We start from the raw sequence: 16,967 nt of genomic DNA, 5'->3' as shown, positions 1-16,967 counted from the left end.
GCTGCATGACAAAGCTGCAGCTAATAATTAGGGAAGGAATAGTCCATGTCCTGTGCCCCTCAGCAGCTTCAGCCATTTAAATGACAGCTGATTTGTTTAGCTCTGTCACCCCATTGTTTATGAATCAGGATTTCATTTCTGGTATCATTGTAAGATCAGGTATGACTTGATGACTGAAAAGTCCCAACTAGAGACCGTGATGAATGAGCAAAACAGGGAGTTGTTTTTTAATGTCTCTTTTAACACTGTGAGTGGGGAAAAACTGTTTTTGAAACCTCATGGACTTTCAGTTTTCAATGGGGCAATTGCCAGTATTGCGGTTGACAAGAAATTTCGAAGCCTTTCTTTGGCTCGAGTAAGCTGCAAGAAGTGTCACAGCACTCCTTATGGAGAATGGCTCTCAACAGAACTGATTGGGAGGCCAGCTAATAGGCTTGCCATTGTTACCGTGCATTTTTGCCAGGATATTTCATTAGTGTAAACACAGAACCCGTTGTCATCTTGTTTAGCCACTTGACCCTGGTGCTTTTCAATTCTGTGTGCCAGTGATGAAGTACAGCGGTGGCTTGCAACAGACAGACACTAATTATTGGAAGCAGAATCATTGCTGACCCAGTGCGAGATTAACTGCTCCTTTGCAGGCTTTATTCTGGGACATTAGCACTGTCTGGTTATCTTGCTACAGTTGAGGGATTCGGGACAATAGCGGTGCTGCTGGTAACGTGGGCAATTTCCCTGTTTGTTTTGCAGGTCACGGCCAGGGGCTTTGGGCCGCTGTTACAGTTTGCCTACACCGCCAAGCTGTTACTCAGCAGAGAAAACATCCGCGAGGTCATCCGCTGTGCTGAGTTCCTGCGCATGCACAACCTGGAGGACTCGTGCTTCAGCTTCCTGCAGACCCAGCTCCTGAACAGCGAGGATGGCCTGTTTGTGTGCCGAAAGGACACCACGTGCCAGCGACCCCATGAGGACCATGAGAACTCCGCCGGGGAGGAGGAAGACGAAGAGGAGGAGACGATGGATTCCGAGACGGCCAAGATGGCTTGCCCCAGGAACCAGATTCTTCCAGACCCTATCAGCTTCGAGGCCACTGCCATCCCAGTAGCAGAAAAGGAAGAGACTCTGTTGCCTGAGTCGGAAGTGCCCGCCGACACCAAGGAGAGCTCAGAAAAGGACACGTTAACACAGTATCCCAGATACAAGAAATACCAGCTTGCATGTACCAAGAATGTCTATAATGCATCATCACACAGTACCTCAGGTTTTGCAAGCACATTCAATGAAGATAACTCTGGCAACAGCATCAAGCCGGGGCTTGCCATGGGGCAGATTAAAAGTGAGCCACCCAGCGAAGAGAATGAGGAAGAGAGCATCACACTCTGCCTGTCTGGGGATGAGCCTGACATCAAGGACAGAGTGGGGGATGTTGAAATGGACAGGAAACAACCTACCCCCACCCCTGCCCCCGCCCCCCCTGTGGGGGCCACCTGCCTGGAGCGATCCAGGAGTGTGTCCTCTCCCTCCTGTTTAAGGTCTCTATTCAGCATAACAAAAAGTGTAGAGTTGTCCGGCTTGCCCAGTACATCTCAGCAGCACTTTGCCAGGAGTTCGGCATGCCCTTTTGACAAGGGGATCACTCAGGGTGACCTTAAAACTGACTATGCCCCTTTCCCGGGGAATTACGGACAGCCCCACATGGGCCAGAAGGATGCGTCCAACTTCACGATGGGGTCGCCCCTAAAGGGGCCTGGGTTGGAGGCACTCTGTAAACAGGAAGGAGAGCTGGACCGGAGAAGTGTCATCTTCTCCTCCAGCACATGTGACCAAGTGAGCACTTCAGTGCATTCATATTCTGGGGTAAGCAGTTTGGACAAAGACCTCTCTGAGCCGGTGTCAAAGGGGCTGTGGGTGGGGGCTAGCCAGTCCCTCCCCAGCTCACAGGCCTACTCCCATGGTGGGCTGATGACTGACCACTTGCCAGGAAGAATGCGGCCCAACACTAGCTGCCCGGTGCCAATCAAAGTCTGCCCCCGCTCGCCCCCCTTGGAGACCAGGACCAGGACTTCCAGTTCTTGCTCCTCCTATTCCTACGCAGAAGATGGGAGCGGGGGCTCGCCCTGCAGCCTCCCTCTCTGTGAGTTCTCCTCCTCGCCCTGTTCCCAAGGAGCCAGATTCCTTGCCACAGAACATCAGGAACCAGGCCTGATGGCAGATGGAATGTACAACCAAGTCCGACCCCAAATTAAATGTGAGCAATCTTATGGAACCAACTCCAGCGACGAATCCGGATCGTTCTCGGAAGCAGACAGTGAGTCGTGTCCTGTGCAGGACAGGGGCCAGGAGGTAGGGAACCAGCATAAATTTGAGCATGTGACCCACTCTCTCAGTCCTTTATCTGGACTCTCCCTTTCCCTGACCCTTCCCTACTCCCAGGTTGTTCTTCTTTACCAAGATTAAAGGTTACAGTGAAGAGATTATCTCCCCATCCATGGAGGCAGGGTGTTTCAAGATGCTTCCAAATTAACCACTTTGTCCTAGAAGGCACTTGCTATTTGATCTTGATTTCAATCTCAACAAACAAAGGCAAGCTTCTTAGTAAAAAAAAAGTAAGTCGAGTGCATGAAAGTGTGCTCGAGGACGTCAGAACTCCCCCCTCACCTCCTTTTTTCCTTTCTTCTTTATCTGCTTTGAAAGAACGCTGTACTCATCACCCTCCTCTTTGCTCTTCACCCTTCAGTGTAAAGGAAAATCACTTTCAAAACTGATTGATTGAAACAAAATAGATGCACATCAAGCAGGTGCTTCCCTAACCCCCTTTAAGTTTGGCTTGTCAACGGAGGGCTCTGGGGCTCTCCCATGTCCATCGACACACAGGTGACCGGCAGCTCACCATCCGTCCTGGTCCCAGGGTCACTGTAGAAGCACCCTGCTCAACCACAGGTAACTGATATAACTTCCCCCAAATGCTGAGAAGCCTCTGAGCAGCAGTGGGCTTGAGTAGTAGTTTCACCTAGACGGCTAAGTGCCTCATAGATAAAAATTTCTGAAGGTGCCATCCATGTTGTACCAATGCTGAGAGAGGAAACAGGGACAATACCAGCCTCATCATGGCTGGTATTGGCTAAGGAGAGAAAACAGACGCCCCATATGTTTCCCCTCCCCCCTGGAGCCTGAGAGAGCTCTCGGAAGACGTGAGGTTGTGTGTGTCATGATCTGGCACCGTGTGGCTCATTGACAAGGAAGCAACCTGAGACTGCCACTTGTGCCTCAGACCTGCCCGGGAGCTGGTGCGGGCTAACCAGAGAGATGTCCCAGCTCAGAGCTGCTTCTGGGAGGCACACAGGAGGAGACACGCATGAGCCTCGTTAGCCAGTGCTCTGAGTAGGCATCTGCGCTCCCAGCATATTAACTCCTAGGAAAGCGGGGCCCCAACCAGAGAGCAGAGATGCCACACAGGGCGAAGGAGCTTTTCACAGAGACATGTGCGGTTTATTCAGCAACTGCAAGGTTACCCAGAAGCACGTGAGGTTTTTGTTCGGGCATGTTTTGAAAGTAGATTCCATAGCTTCCCCGTGCCAACCACAGAAATGCCCTGTGGCCACGTCCTTGTCTTTGCTAGCTAGCCTGGCCCCTGCTTCTCTGTCACTTTCTAGAAAAAAGGAGAAAAACAGAAAAACACTGAAAGGATTTAATTTAGCTCTAAGAAATTATAAAGGAAATTGGATGGAAACTACTCCTATTCAAATATACCTTGCCCCTCAGGTTTGTGGGTGCTGGGTAGTGCCCAGTGTCCCCAAGTCAGTCATGTCTGTGTCCCTGACCTGAGATGACTTAGGGTTTGTAGAAACAAGGGCTGTGCCCTCTCTTTGTTTTATATTTTACATTTTTGCTCTTCCAGATGCATTGTCCCTCCTCTTTCCTCATTTTTTTTTTAAAAAGATTATTTATGCATACAAGAACTGGGGTACAGACCAGAGGTGTGGGAGGTGAGAGGATTCACCAGAAACAGAGTGGGGAGCAGAACAGGCAGACTGACTGAAATACACTGCTGAGGGGAGCAGCAGGCGAGACAGGAGAGGTCTGCAGCGCCATGTAGATCACCTCCCCGGCCAGGATCGAACTCAGATTCCTTCAGAGTGCTGCGACTTAACTCCTTGCACCACCAGGGAGGCCCGCCTCATTCATTTCTATCCCCCCATCACAACTTCTGTTTTTGTTTCTTTTCCCTCTCCCTGAAATTGTTAGTAAGTGTCCCTGACAAAGGCCTAGCCACCAATTCAGTTCATTGGCAGAATGCTTTCTCTTAGCAAGGATTGGTGTAGCGAGAAGGCGAAAGCTTCTGAGTCTGTTTTTCATCTCTCCCTTAAAAGAAGCCCCACTATTAATTTAAAGGGGGTGTTTTTACAATATTTGCATACATTCAAGGAACTGTCAGTTTCAGATCAATCTCCTTTTGTCTGTCTAATATCCCCAAAGAGCATAAAGTCACTTCTTGGAACTGACTGCCATCAATAAGAACCCCTGTGCTTCTCCTGTGTGGGCTGTGTCCACCATAGAACTTTTCAGTTGTATGGAAGATGGCTTCAAACTATAAAATAGTCATAAACAGGACTAATGTTCCCTGGAAAAATACCTCTGCATTTTAAAATGCTTTTTATTTTTACTTTTTAAAAAATCAATTTTTTGCATTTCTAAATAGTAAAAAAAAAGAGACTACCAAAGGGCCACGCCACTCAGCCCCTCTCTGCAGTGCATTTTGGATAAGGTTCTTATAATAAAGCTCTGATTATTTTCCCAATTTGACATTTTAGTTCTCCTAGAGTAGAGGAGATTAGGTTTTCCAAAACTGTCTCAGGGATTCACCACAGCTTCTCTGTGGGCTAATAACTTGCTCTCAGAAGTTTCTTTGACCTTGATGGAAGCATTATCCCCAGCGATGATGGTTGAAGGCAAATCGTTCACATGAAGCATAACTTGTTTTCCTGAACTGATCCAGAAGAAGCCAAATCTTTTGACTGATTCTGACCTGATCTGCTCTTGCATCAGGTCCAGTGAACCCCAAAGACCACCAGAGTCAGAAACCCAAAAAAGAGTTCCCATCTTTGGCCCTCCACCAGTCCAGTACGTTAGACCAGTGAGTCTGCTCCTTCCCAGTCACTTCCTCCAGCTCTGTAAGGAACCCAATTGTTAGAAGCAAAGAAAAGCATGAGCATACTTTCTATGTTGTAAGATGTTGGAGTTACTCCCTGTTAACTCCTCTATCTCACTGACATTGACTTCTCCCTTCTTTTGAACTACCCCCTTGCTTTGAACAAAGCTTAAATTAGGCAAAAATTGGCCTTTATCAACAATCAGCTTTTTATAAAATTGCCTTCTTTTTCTAAGTAATCAAACACAGCATACTCAACACCAAATATGACCAAACTTAACAGGCTTTCTCTCTGCCTACAACAATATACAAACAATTATTCACATCTGTAGGAGGTTGGGTTTCATTTTAATGACAATTATTACATAATGACTCAGCAACTTGCTTTTTTGCACATAGCTGTCTACTGTGTACATGCCTCTAGGTCAGTAACAGAGGGCTAACACCTGCTGCTTTAACATCCATGGTTCCCATAAATCACAATGTTTTTTAGAGATCCAAGATCATGTTTTATGCCTATGTACCCCTGGGGTTTTTCTTTTTCTGGGCTTTGCTTTGAAACAAACTAACTTCATTAAAATAGGTACCCAAAAATAGTAAGCAAATGTGAAAGCATATCATGTTTCAGAAGAAGATCCCAGAAAACAAACCCAAAGATACACAGACTATTAGAACACAGTTTATTCAATTGTCACCTTTCAACATACATTCCAGTTGGCTCCAATTTTCCCCCTCTTATAAACATTGCTATAATTAACATTTTTGTGAACATATTTAGTAGTGGCACTTTTATTTTTGTGGGTTAGAGTCCTGTAAGTGGGTTAAAGGATATGTGCTTTTGCAAATGCCACTTGCTTCCTCAAAACATGGGTGCCTTGGGGAAGGAAATTCTATGGGGACTCAACCTGAGTAGGTGGGGGGAAGCAAATATTGTCTAAAAAATGTAAAAAATGATAAATGTTAAAATTAAAAAATCTAAAAAAAATACAAAAAAAAAAACCTGAAAAATCCAAAAAAATAAACATTGCAGCAATTCACTTATCTTTCAGCAGTTTTTGAAATGTCCGTTTTGCCCTGTACTTGCCAGAGCTGCTTGTTACAAGCAGTGAAAAGGTGGCAAAAAGTGACAACTAATTAAGTTGATATCTTTTTTTTTTGTATGTAATCGCCATTTTACTTTCATCCCTGTGAAAACCAGTTTGCATCTTTGCTCATTAATTTTTTGTGGTATTTGACATTAAGCCCTGTAAGGGCAGGACATGGGCACAGTGCAGGTTTTCTGATCCAGCAGACTGGGTGAAGGAGGAGTCAGAGTCCTCAGGGGCTTTTTGCAGGCTTTTATTGGGATTTACCCAGTACACAGCAGGCAGAGGTGGTGGGGGGCCGGGAGGCTGGCAGTCCTCCCAGCCCCCAGCAAATCCTCACTCTATCTGGGCTCTCTGGTGATCTCTGCTTCTGCTTCTCTGCTTCTCTCTCAGCTTCTCTTTCGGCTTCTGCTCTTCTTGGCTTCTCCTGGTATCCCCGTGACACCGCCCTTAAAAAGCCCAGTCTTAGCCCAGGTGAATCCCATCTACCTATGCCCACACCCTACTCCAGGTGTCCGCCATCAGGCATGCATTCAGGACTGTAGGGATCCATCATCTATCCTGATGGCGGGAGGGCAGAAAAGCCTGACATTTTTCCTTACCCTACAATCCCCTTAGCCCTTACTATTGGAGTAATAACCCTTTCTTAGAAATATTGCATATAGTTTCTCTATTTTTAAATTTATATCTTTTCCTGTACAGAAAAATTTGTGATGTAATCGAGTTAGCATTATTTTTCTTTATGATTTCTGGGCTTGCTATTCTATTACTTACAAAGTCAACTTGTAAATCTCTTTTTTCCAGTAATGAAAAATAAACCAGTCATATTAAGTGAAAAAACTGGTAAAAACGGTATACATAACAAGGTCCTAGTTTGCTTCACAAATAAGCATAAATGATAAAAAGCAGTATAAGAAATAAGATAAGAAATGCAAGGCAAGGTGGGGAGAGGGAAATTTTCTATTATTTTTGTAATGTCTAAATTTTTTATGTGTATTACTCATACAGGTTTTTTTTTTTCATTGAGATACAATTTACTTTCCATAAAATTCACCCCAATAAAGGGAATAATTCAGCAGTTTTTAAGGACTCAAAAATTGTATGACCATCACCAATATCTAATTCCATAACTTTCTCACATCACCCATTAGCAGTCACTCCTCATTGCCCCCTCCTCATTGCCTTTTCTAGACAGTTCATGTCAATGGAATCTTGCACTACATGACCTTTCATGTCTGCTTCTTTCACTTAGCATAATGGTTTCGAGGATCATATTTAGCAAGTACAAGATGTACTTGCCAGGTACATTGCCATGTATCAGTAATTCATTCCTTTTTACTGCTGAGTAATATTCCACTGGTTGATCCATCATCAACTGTGGGACATTTGGGTTGTTTCCACCATTGGGGCTATTAGCAATAACATTGCTGTGAGTGTTTGTGTGCAAGTTTTTTGTAGATGCATTTTTCAGAACTGTCTGACTTCCAGACACACTGACTTCCAGACACATGTTGCATGTAAAATTTTACTGTCATTTTTGTGGTTTGTTAAATCAACTGTTTTTTTTTTAAGCGTCTGTAATTGATCTGCTTAAAAAAAAGAAAAACTTGCTGGACAGCATAGAAGTCAGCCACATTTCTAATTAAAACAATGTTTTCATGTTGTCTCAAAAGATGTTCTTAGCATCTGGAACTCCAAAACATACTGTATGTATGTAAAAAGAAACCATGTGACAGGAAAGATAAGGCTGGCAAACAGAAATAATAATATTTCAGCTCTACAAGGCAGTTCAAAATTTTCAAAGCACTTTGTCCATCTACCATCCAATTTTATTTTTCATGGCAACCTTATAAGCTAAGTAGGGCAGATATTGTTTCCCTATGACTTGCAAATCCTCAAAAAACTTAAGGACAGAGGAAATGAAAGTCTTGCCTGAGATCACACAACTAGTTAATTGCAGTATCAAGCTAAGTCCCAGGTGTCCTGCATTTGTTCCAGAAACTGGGCCATGAGGATAAAGTGTAGAAGGACAGTTGAAAAGGAAATATTTCTTGTCCAAGGGGGTTACTTTGTCATTGGCACCTGCCTGGCATTGTGCTGCTGTCCCCATTCCAGCTGTATTAGAATCATCAACCCAGTAGGCATCTTGCCTCCTCCCCTGACAACACCTAGGGGTTTGAGATGTCTTCAAAGCAAAGGTGGTAAAGTACCTCAGGGTGTTGTTAGCAGGATCTGACTGACTGTTGTGACTTAGACTTATAGCTGGTAGTGAAACCAAGTGAAGAAATAGGAGATACACAAACTAGCTACTGCTGGTAATTTTAGAACAAATAGATGTCTGTTTTTGATTGTTCATACATTTGCCTCTCCATCCTGCACCCCCATTAGCTCCCATCCAGCAAACCAGACACCGAGCAAGGGAAATGTGTGTTAAGAGGTATGGTGAGGTGGGGCCTCCGTGGTGGTACAGGGGTTAAGTCGCAGCATTATGAAGCTTTTGGCAGCCACTGCAGCACAGGTTTGATCCCCGGCCAGGTAGCTGACCCACGTGGCACAGCAAACCTCTCCTGTCTCACCCACTGCTTCCCTCAGCAGTGCATTTCAGTAGATCTGCCTGTTCTGCTCCTCACTCTGTCTCTGGTGAATCCTCTCACTACCCCCTCTCCCCCCGCATGTCTAACCTACATCCAGTTCTTGTATGAATGAATAAATAAAATAAATCTTAAAAAAAAAAAAAACAGTGGCAGGTCATACTGGCTGTGGCAGCACTTCTCAGTGCCCTGTTTGGCCCTCAGTTTGCTGACTCAGTGGTGACTCAGTCTATACAGAGAACCAAAGGGGGACAGCACCTTAGATAGCCCCCTGGGCCTAAAGAGAAGTCAGCATCCTCGAGTGCCACAGGCCTTTTCCCTTGTATGCAGCCCTCTTAAGTGCACAGGTTAAGACCTGTGGTCGCTCATTAGTCCTGTAGGCTGTAAGCCGGCTTGTTAGACAGGGGCTGGAGGAAGTGGGAGGACTCTTTACCTTGTCACTGTGGGTGTTTTGCAGTTACCTATGGGAGTCCAGTAAATGAAAATCAAACCACTGCTGAAAAGTAAAATCCTGAAAGAACAGTGGGGGTGAGGAAGAAGAGGGATAGTAAATAAGACATTAAGTTCTATTGGGCCTATATTGATTGTAAGAATTCTCTGGTGGAGAGGAGGGAGATGTGTTCAACTTTCCAAGGCTAAGTCCTATCAGTTGACTTTTGGGCCCCACTTGGGGAATGTTTGGGTGTCTGTTAACCTCTGAATGGAATATTCCTCAGCCCCTTAAGGGGTTCTGTGGCGGCCCTTGATCTCCAGGGAAGATGCCCATTGGCTTGAAACTTACTACTCTGAAAATGTTAAACAGATGTGGTGACATTCCCTCTGTGCCTTTCCAAAAACTCTTCAGGGACTTCCCTCTTGGAAGTCGGTGTAAGTTCTCCTTAGCCAGAGAAGTAACAGAGTCAAAACAAACTAGAGTAGTTGGTTTTGTCTTGTTTTGTTGTTTTGTTTTGTTTTTTTTTTCATATGGAAGAAGTCTATAGCCGACTATTTTCTTTTCCTTTGACCTCTTTAGAGAGCAGCTTGAGTTGCGACAGCTCTGCTGAAATTTTATATGGCCTTTTGCTTCAAGGACTTTGAAACCAGCATTGTTGATTTTTCCTATTTCCTGTCAGCCTCTCCTGTGCTTTTCTCCTAGAGTTTTATATTCGCTGTGTAGATGATTTTTAAATACAGTAGCACTTGGTACAGAAGGCCTTTTGACTCTCTGTGTAGCCGGAACTATAGGTATATTTTCTTTCTGAAAGTAAGTAAACACAATTGAGAGCAGAAGCAGAATTGCTTTGTTGTCAGCAGAGGGGGAGACGCCACAAGGGCCAAAGTGCTGCAAACTCTGCTGTGCAAACAAGGCTTCTGCCTGGTGTGGAAACCTCCGTGTCCCCAACACACAGACCTCTGTGTTATTTAGGAACCGTCCAGGATCTGAGTGTCTGTTATCCAAAGGGCATAAAAGGGAAATCAAACAGTCTTTTATATCATTATAAGCCCTGGGCAAACACAGCCCCATGGACAAAGCCCTTTCCCGGGCCCACAACAAGGAGCTGTTTGTCCCTGCGGCCGCCTTTAGCCGTCAGTGAGGGCTGAGGAGAGAGCACTGTAATGCACTCTGTGGTGACTTTGCTCTCTTGGGCCAAGATTGTACAGGTGTCATGGGACAGAGTTCACCACGTGGAAATTGAATGAGAGCATCCATTGGGAGCCTTCAGCAAATGCCACGTCTCACAGGCTCCTAGCTATGAAGTAACCTGACAGAGCAATTGCACCCAGCCATGCAAAAGTCAAATGACCACTTAGCATGATTTCCTTTGTGCATGAGTATTGACTAGGCTCAAATGCCAGGATCTGGACTCGTGTTGCCTGCATCTGATGCCGCCAAAGAAAAGGCCTAAGCTCAGGATAAAATATCTTCCTCTCACTCACCTGAGCCCTACAGGTATAACTCTGCAGCATCTGAATACTAACAAAGGGCTGATTTCTTCACCCAAAATATTTTGCTCAATTAAACTCAGATCTGCCCAGCTGTTTTTCTGTTACTCCAGTTCACTCAAGTGTATTTATTCAGTCTTCTAAATCTGTGTTTTTCAGTGTAATAGCCTAGTGTGGCTGTTGATTCCTAGAATTGTGACTAGTCTGAATTGTGATCTGCTCCAAGTGTAAAATAGGCTTTGCATTTTGACATTTTACTATCAAAACAATTTAAAATATCTCATTAATAATTTTTATATTCATCATATGTTGAAAATATTTTAGATCCGTCAGGTTAAATATGTTACTGCAATTAATTTCACCTGTTTCTTTTTGCGTCTTTTAATATAGCTGCTAGGAAATGTAAAATCACATGTGTGGCTGACTTTTGCATTGGACAGTGCTGGTTGGGGCTTGAAGCAAATATAAGTTTATAGTGCCATCTGCTGGTCCATGCACAGCGGACACTAATGGTAGCAAGGAGGAAGCAGCCTGAGCTGGAAAATGCTTTGTCTCTTGGCCAAGCAACACTCAGCCTTCCTTTTTCTAGAGCTGCTAAAATAGGACCAGAACTGAATCTGGAAGCCCTTGCATTAGCATGGGTCTTGGAAAGGGTAGTGACAAAATGCTGGAAAGCCTGTTCTCCACCTTTGTGGGAGCTGAGGAGACCTTGGAGATCAGCTGTTCTTACTCTTAAATACAATCATCCCTCCGCATCGACCAGAGACTGGTTCCAAGACCCTCACATCCACAGATACTCAGTCCCTTATGTAAAATGGCATATGTTTCCATAAAACCTATGTGTATCCTCCCATAATCTTTAGATTGTGGCTAGATTGCTTTTAATACCTACTTCATTGTAAATTCTATGTAGAGTCATATTGTATAGTGTTTAGGAAATAATGACAAGAAAAAAATTGGTATATGTTCAGACTCAGGGTCTGAAGTCTTATATATAATATTTTCCATCCACTGTTGGTTGACTCCAACCCATGGATACAGAGAGCTGCCTGTATTTCAAACTGTCATGGGTTGTATGCAAGAATTTAGCAGACTATAAGAACACACATGTACATTCCTCAAGAGACTTTGACCATGCTTCTTGATTTGTTGAAAGTTTGATAGTAAGAATCTTGCTGAGAATAGTTTCTGCAGTTATATATTATTGCACAACAAATCACCCCGAAGTTTAGTGACTTAAAACAATAATTATTTTACCTCTCTCACCATTTCTGTGGGTCAGGTGTTCAGGAGTGGCCCACCTGCACACTTCTGGCTCAGAGTATCTTGTAAGGTTGAAATCATATTGACTGGGGCTTCAGTCCCCTGAAGGTATGACAGGGCTGGGAGATTCTTGTGCAGGTGGCTTGCTCATGTGACCAGTAAGGCAAGGCTTGTTGGAGGCTGGAACCTCCATCCTTCTCCACTGGGCCCTCCCTAGCCTGCTCCAGTGTCCTCAAGGCATGGCAGCTGGTTTCTTCCAGAAAGAGCTATCTGAGCAGATGTGGTCCCTTTTATGATCTAGTTTCAGAAGTGACCTCAGTACTCCCACCATTTTATATTGGTCAAGAGGCAGGAAATTGCACCCCACCTCTTGATAGAGGGATACCCACACCCTGTTGCAGAAAGAAATGTGAGCTGGGATGGCCATTTTTGGAAAATACACTCTGCCAAAGTGCCTGACCCTAGTACAGCACTGTGCAGACCAAAAACTTGCCCCATTTTGCAGAAGAGGAGATCGAGGCTCAAAGAAACCACTAGCCTGAGGTCTTGTGTCCTGTAGGAAGGATCAGAGTCCAGTTCTTCTAAATCCTAATCTTGCTGCTGTAACTAAGAGCCAGGCCGACTATTTCAATGTTCCAGCACCTTCAAAGTGTTTTAGTCCTTAGATGGTATCTGTCTCTAAATTGTCATTTTATTGAAAGAGACTCAATGAAGTCTTAGGGAAATAAGTTTCTACTATCGAGCCCTTTTTACAAAGGTGCCATAGCAATGAAGACTTACATCTTCAGTAATCTCCATCCCGTCGGCTCCAAAAATCTCAGGAATGACAACCAAATTGTAACTTGTGTGTTCATCTTCTGTTTTATTATCTGGGTATTCCATCTTATTTATATCTGAAACAGGAAAAAGTTCATCACTGCTTGCTTTCAGTAGTGTCCATATTACTAGCTCATCTTGAGAAGGTTTTACCATTTTTTGATGTTCTACCTGCCAGCATTAAAACTAAAACCCAACTGTCATATCACATGATATTATTCTTGTTCCAGGTCAAACTTCCCTTTCCTGTAGATCAAATCACAGATCTTCCAAGGAACGATTTCCAGATGATGATTAAGATGCACAAGCTAACCTCAGAACAGTTAGAGTTCATTCACGATGTCCGACGGCGCAGCAAGAACCGCATTGCAGCCCAGCGCTGCCGCAAGAGGAAACTGGACTGCATTCAGAATTTAGAATGTGAAATCCGCAAATTGGTGAGTTGACCCATCCACTGCAGCCAGTAACCTAACGTGTGCAGAAATGGTGCGGAGTTACAGCCTGGAGAGGTAGAGCACAGGGCCACCATTCAGAGAATTTTCGGTTTATTTTTCATTAGACGTGTAATGACAGCTAACATTTATTTACTGCGTGCATAGATGGACCATGTATTATTTCACACTATGTTCATAGATGATCATATTTAATCTTACCACCCACCCTATGACTTAGGTACTGTTTATCCACATTTACACAGGAGTAACTAGTGTGCAGAGAGGTTAGGTAATTTCCCGGTGCATGGTAGAGCTTAAATGCCAACCATTGTCTCATTCCAAATCTTGTGTTTTCCCGCTGCTTCTCCTGCCTCCCACAGAAAAGAGTAGGTAAAAGGAAACGGCCCACAGTCGCTCAGCCACATGATCCAAATTCTTTCACAGCCCGAGGTCCTTGATTTTGTAATTCTGCCTCGAAATGACTTCCACCCTTTCCCTGTGCCTGGAAGTGTTTTATCTCAGGTAACTAACTCCCATCTCCCAGGCCCCACCACACTCATACCTGAGCGTTCCCTGCTCCGTGATAAGCAACCTTCGGCTGCAGGAACCACCAGGTGGCCTGTGGCTCCTGACAGCAGCTTGGATACCAGTCAGCCCAGCCTTATTCAGCTCCATCATTCTTCTGGCTAGGTACTGGAAACTCCTCTCAGGTAACGCTGTCTAGGTCAGGCTGAAGAATAGGGAGGCCACATAATGTGGTCACCTTCTAAAGTGGGACCCTCAGACTCTCTGTGGTAGCTCTTCACCTCATGAGAAGCTACTGACCCAATGAGAACCTAAGAACAAAGATAAGACATTTGAAAAGCATGAGGAAATGTTCCCTGTTACTAACATAGCCCTACACCTCAGGCTCTTTATTTTTAACCCACACCAAGCAGAGGAAAGCCTGACGTGTTTAGTGGCTTCCATCCAGGGAAAGCCCAAGCTCCACGTTCCCCATGACTCAGTCTGCAGCTGCCCTTCCAGCATCACCTTCTACTCCTGCTCAACTTGACCCCACAGTGTCTGCCCTGCCTCCTAGCCCCATTTCCTGCTCCTTGGGGCATCTGCCTCTGCAGTTTGCTCTCTGTCTTGGTCCTTTCTCCACTGTTTTTTCTGACCACGTCAGGTACCATCACCTCTCCAGGAGGCCCTTTCCTGGAGTCCTGGGGAGGCCAGGTGCCTGGAGCCCTAATCTGACCTCTGGCACCATGCTGAGAATGTTGGTCCTACATCACCTGTGTGTGTGTCCGTCCGCCCAACCCCCATCCCTGGACCACTGGTTCTTCATGACAAGGACAGTGACTTGATCATCTGTTGCCCTAAAATTTTCTAAAAATTGTAAATAGTTGTGGGACTATGAATGAATGTCTTTCAAGTTTTTCTCTAATGTTATTTTTATTTTAATAACCAATATTGTTTTAACTTAAGCCACCTGAAGAAGCAAGACTTCGCTGCTATGAGTGTGGGTCTCCTGAGAGCCTGCTGGGCTGTGGGAGGGGCCCAGGCTAGGCTGAGGCCACAGTGCCCATCATCAGGGCCTCAGGCCCGTGTCATGGTAATGCTGGGCTTGTACTTCTTTTTTTTTTTTTTTTAAGATTTATTTTTTATTTATACAAGAGCCGGGGTACAGGCCAGATGCACAGGAGTGTGAGAGGATTCACCAGAGACAGAGCGAGGAACAGAATAGGCAGACTGACGAAATACACTGCTGAGGGGAGCAGCGGGCAAGGCAGGAGAGGTCTGCTTGCCATGTGGGTTGCTCCGAGGCTGGTGGGGATTGAACCAGCACTGCAGAGGCTGCGGACAGCTTAACAGCGCTGCGCTCAACCGCCTGTGCCACCAGGGAAGCCCTGAGCTTGTACTTCTTTTCTGGTAGTTGAACACTTCTCATTACCCATATTTGAGAAATACCTGACTTGTGTAGCTACATTCTTTTCCATGAAATTTTATAATCCTAAACAAGTACGTAAACTGAGCCACACAGCAGGCAGATCTGAGCCATACTTTGCTCGTGTTCTATTGAAGCACCAAGAGGGCATCTCCTTGTTCTCCCCCTGCCTTTTTTTTTAAAACCGCCACAGTAGGCTGCAGTTCACAGCTGAGTGGGTTTCGTGTCCATCAGTGTAGCTCTGTGACTTAGAGCTTCATGCCCTTAACAGAGGCCTTGCTCTCCACTGCCTTTCCTGCAGAGAGCCAACACTGTCACCCGCTGTACCTCATTTTCTTTCCCCTAGAAAGTGGCCTAGAATCATTTACAAATGAGTAGGTGTGGAAGGAAGGGTCAGTGGTTTGGCCAAGAGGATGCACCTGAATTGAGACTGGGACTCCCCTCCTTGGGCTGGACCATATCACCTCTCACTTTGAAGATTTCTAGATTACAGGGAGGGAGATCCAGGTTGTACAGCCAGGTGTGTTAGACCTTGTTTCTTAGCCACCCTTCTAACTAGGGTGCCACATCCACTCACCTGGTCTGAGCGGCAAGGTCAGAGAGGCAGGTGGGGAGGCAGATCCCGCCTGCAAGTCCCTGGCACGTGCACACTCACCCCCACTCCCACGCTGTCTCCGCACCACACTCAGTTTTTGCAAACTCGCATAATGTATTTCTCTCGAGTTGCACTTGTACATCTGTTTATTTTTCATTTTTAAAACATGTTTTCTTGATAAATTTATAAATATTTTAGCAGGTGCCCTTTCCCCGTGTAAATCTCTGTCTCCGACACACATGCCCACGCTGCCTGCCAGATTGCGTTCATGTGACGGCACGTGCAGCTCTCGTGGAGGGGACCCCCATGTCATATGCTTGCCCCCTCCCTCACTCTCTCCCTCCCCCCCCCCTTCTGTGTCTTCCTGCTTCATTCTCTTTCCCATTGTCTCCTCACCTCTCTTTCTCCTCACCCTTGCATGGAGCTGGTGACAACTCACTTCTTGTGCTTCAGATGTCCAGTTGTCCCCAGCCGGCGCATGTGTGCCATATTGCCTCCCTGTCTCCTCTCCTCACACAAATAGTAATGATGAAACCTTAATCAGCCTCCCATCTGGCAGCTGAATTCATCTCTCTGATGGGATGAGGACTCAGTAATACAAGCCCTTGTGTAGAATTTTCTTTAAGGAGAAGAGCATCTCAGAACCTGGAGCTAGTATGCCAGGGTGCAGCCTCTACCCTCCCTGCTTCCAGGCAGGACCAGTGCTCAAGCCTCAGTTGTCCTAGGGAGGATCTGTCACATTGAGTCTCCTCTGCCACAAAGACAAGACATCCTGCTAATTCTGGGTTGAACCAGAAGAAATTGCCAGTGTTTTTTTTTTTCCCCCATTGATTTTTTTTATATAGAGTTTCTTTAATAAAGCAGTATAGGTTCACAGCAAAAGTGGATGAAAAAGAGTCCCCATATGTTCCCTGCCCCTACACACATACATCTTCCTCCTTCAGGAACATCCCTTAACATAGTGGTACATTTTTTTACAATTATCAACCTACATTGATATCACCCAAAGTCCATAATTTACCTTAAATCTCTCTGTGTTCTACATTCTGTGGGTTTGGACATGTATCTGTCACTATCATCTACAAAGTATATGTTCACTGCCCCTCAAATCCTCTATGCTTCCACCCCTAACAACTGGCAACAACTGATCTTTTCATTGTCCATAGTTTTGCCTTTTTCCA

General features: G+C 45.1%; 1 protein-coding gene across 2 annotated transcripts in view; it reads left to right on the top strand.

The window, feature by feature from the left end:
* Nucleotides 1-16,967, top strand: part of BACH2 (BTB domain and CNC homolog 2) — a 338,428-nt gene that overhangs the window by 313,135 nt on the left and 8,326 nt on the right. For both annotated transcript variants that reach the window (XM_054699033.1, XM_037520113.2), the window contains 2 exons: nt 751-2,343; nt 13,058-13,264. In XM_054699033.1, the coding sequence (XP_054555008.1) occupies nt 751-2,343; nt 13,058-13,264 (1,800 nt within the window). The remainder of the gene's footprint in view (nt 1-750; nt 2,344-13,057; nt 13,265-16,967) is intronic.

Source organism: Talpa occidentalis, unplaced genomic scaffold (genome assembly GCF_014898055.3).
Source record: "Talpa occidentalis isolate TD23 unplaced genomic scaffold, MPIMG_talOcc4v2.1 talOcc4.2, whole genome shotgun sequence".
In the NCBI taxonomy this organism is placed as follows: Eukaryota; Metazoa; Chordata; class Mammalia; order Eulipotyphla; family Talpidae; genus Talpa; species Talpa occidentalis.
The sequence above is the reverse complement of the archived record's forward strand: the minus strand, read 5'-3'. Positions and strand labels throughout refer to the sequence as shown.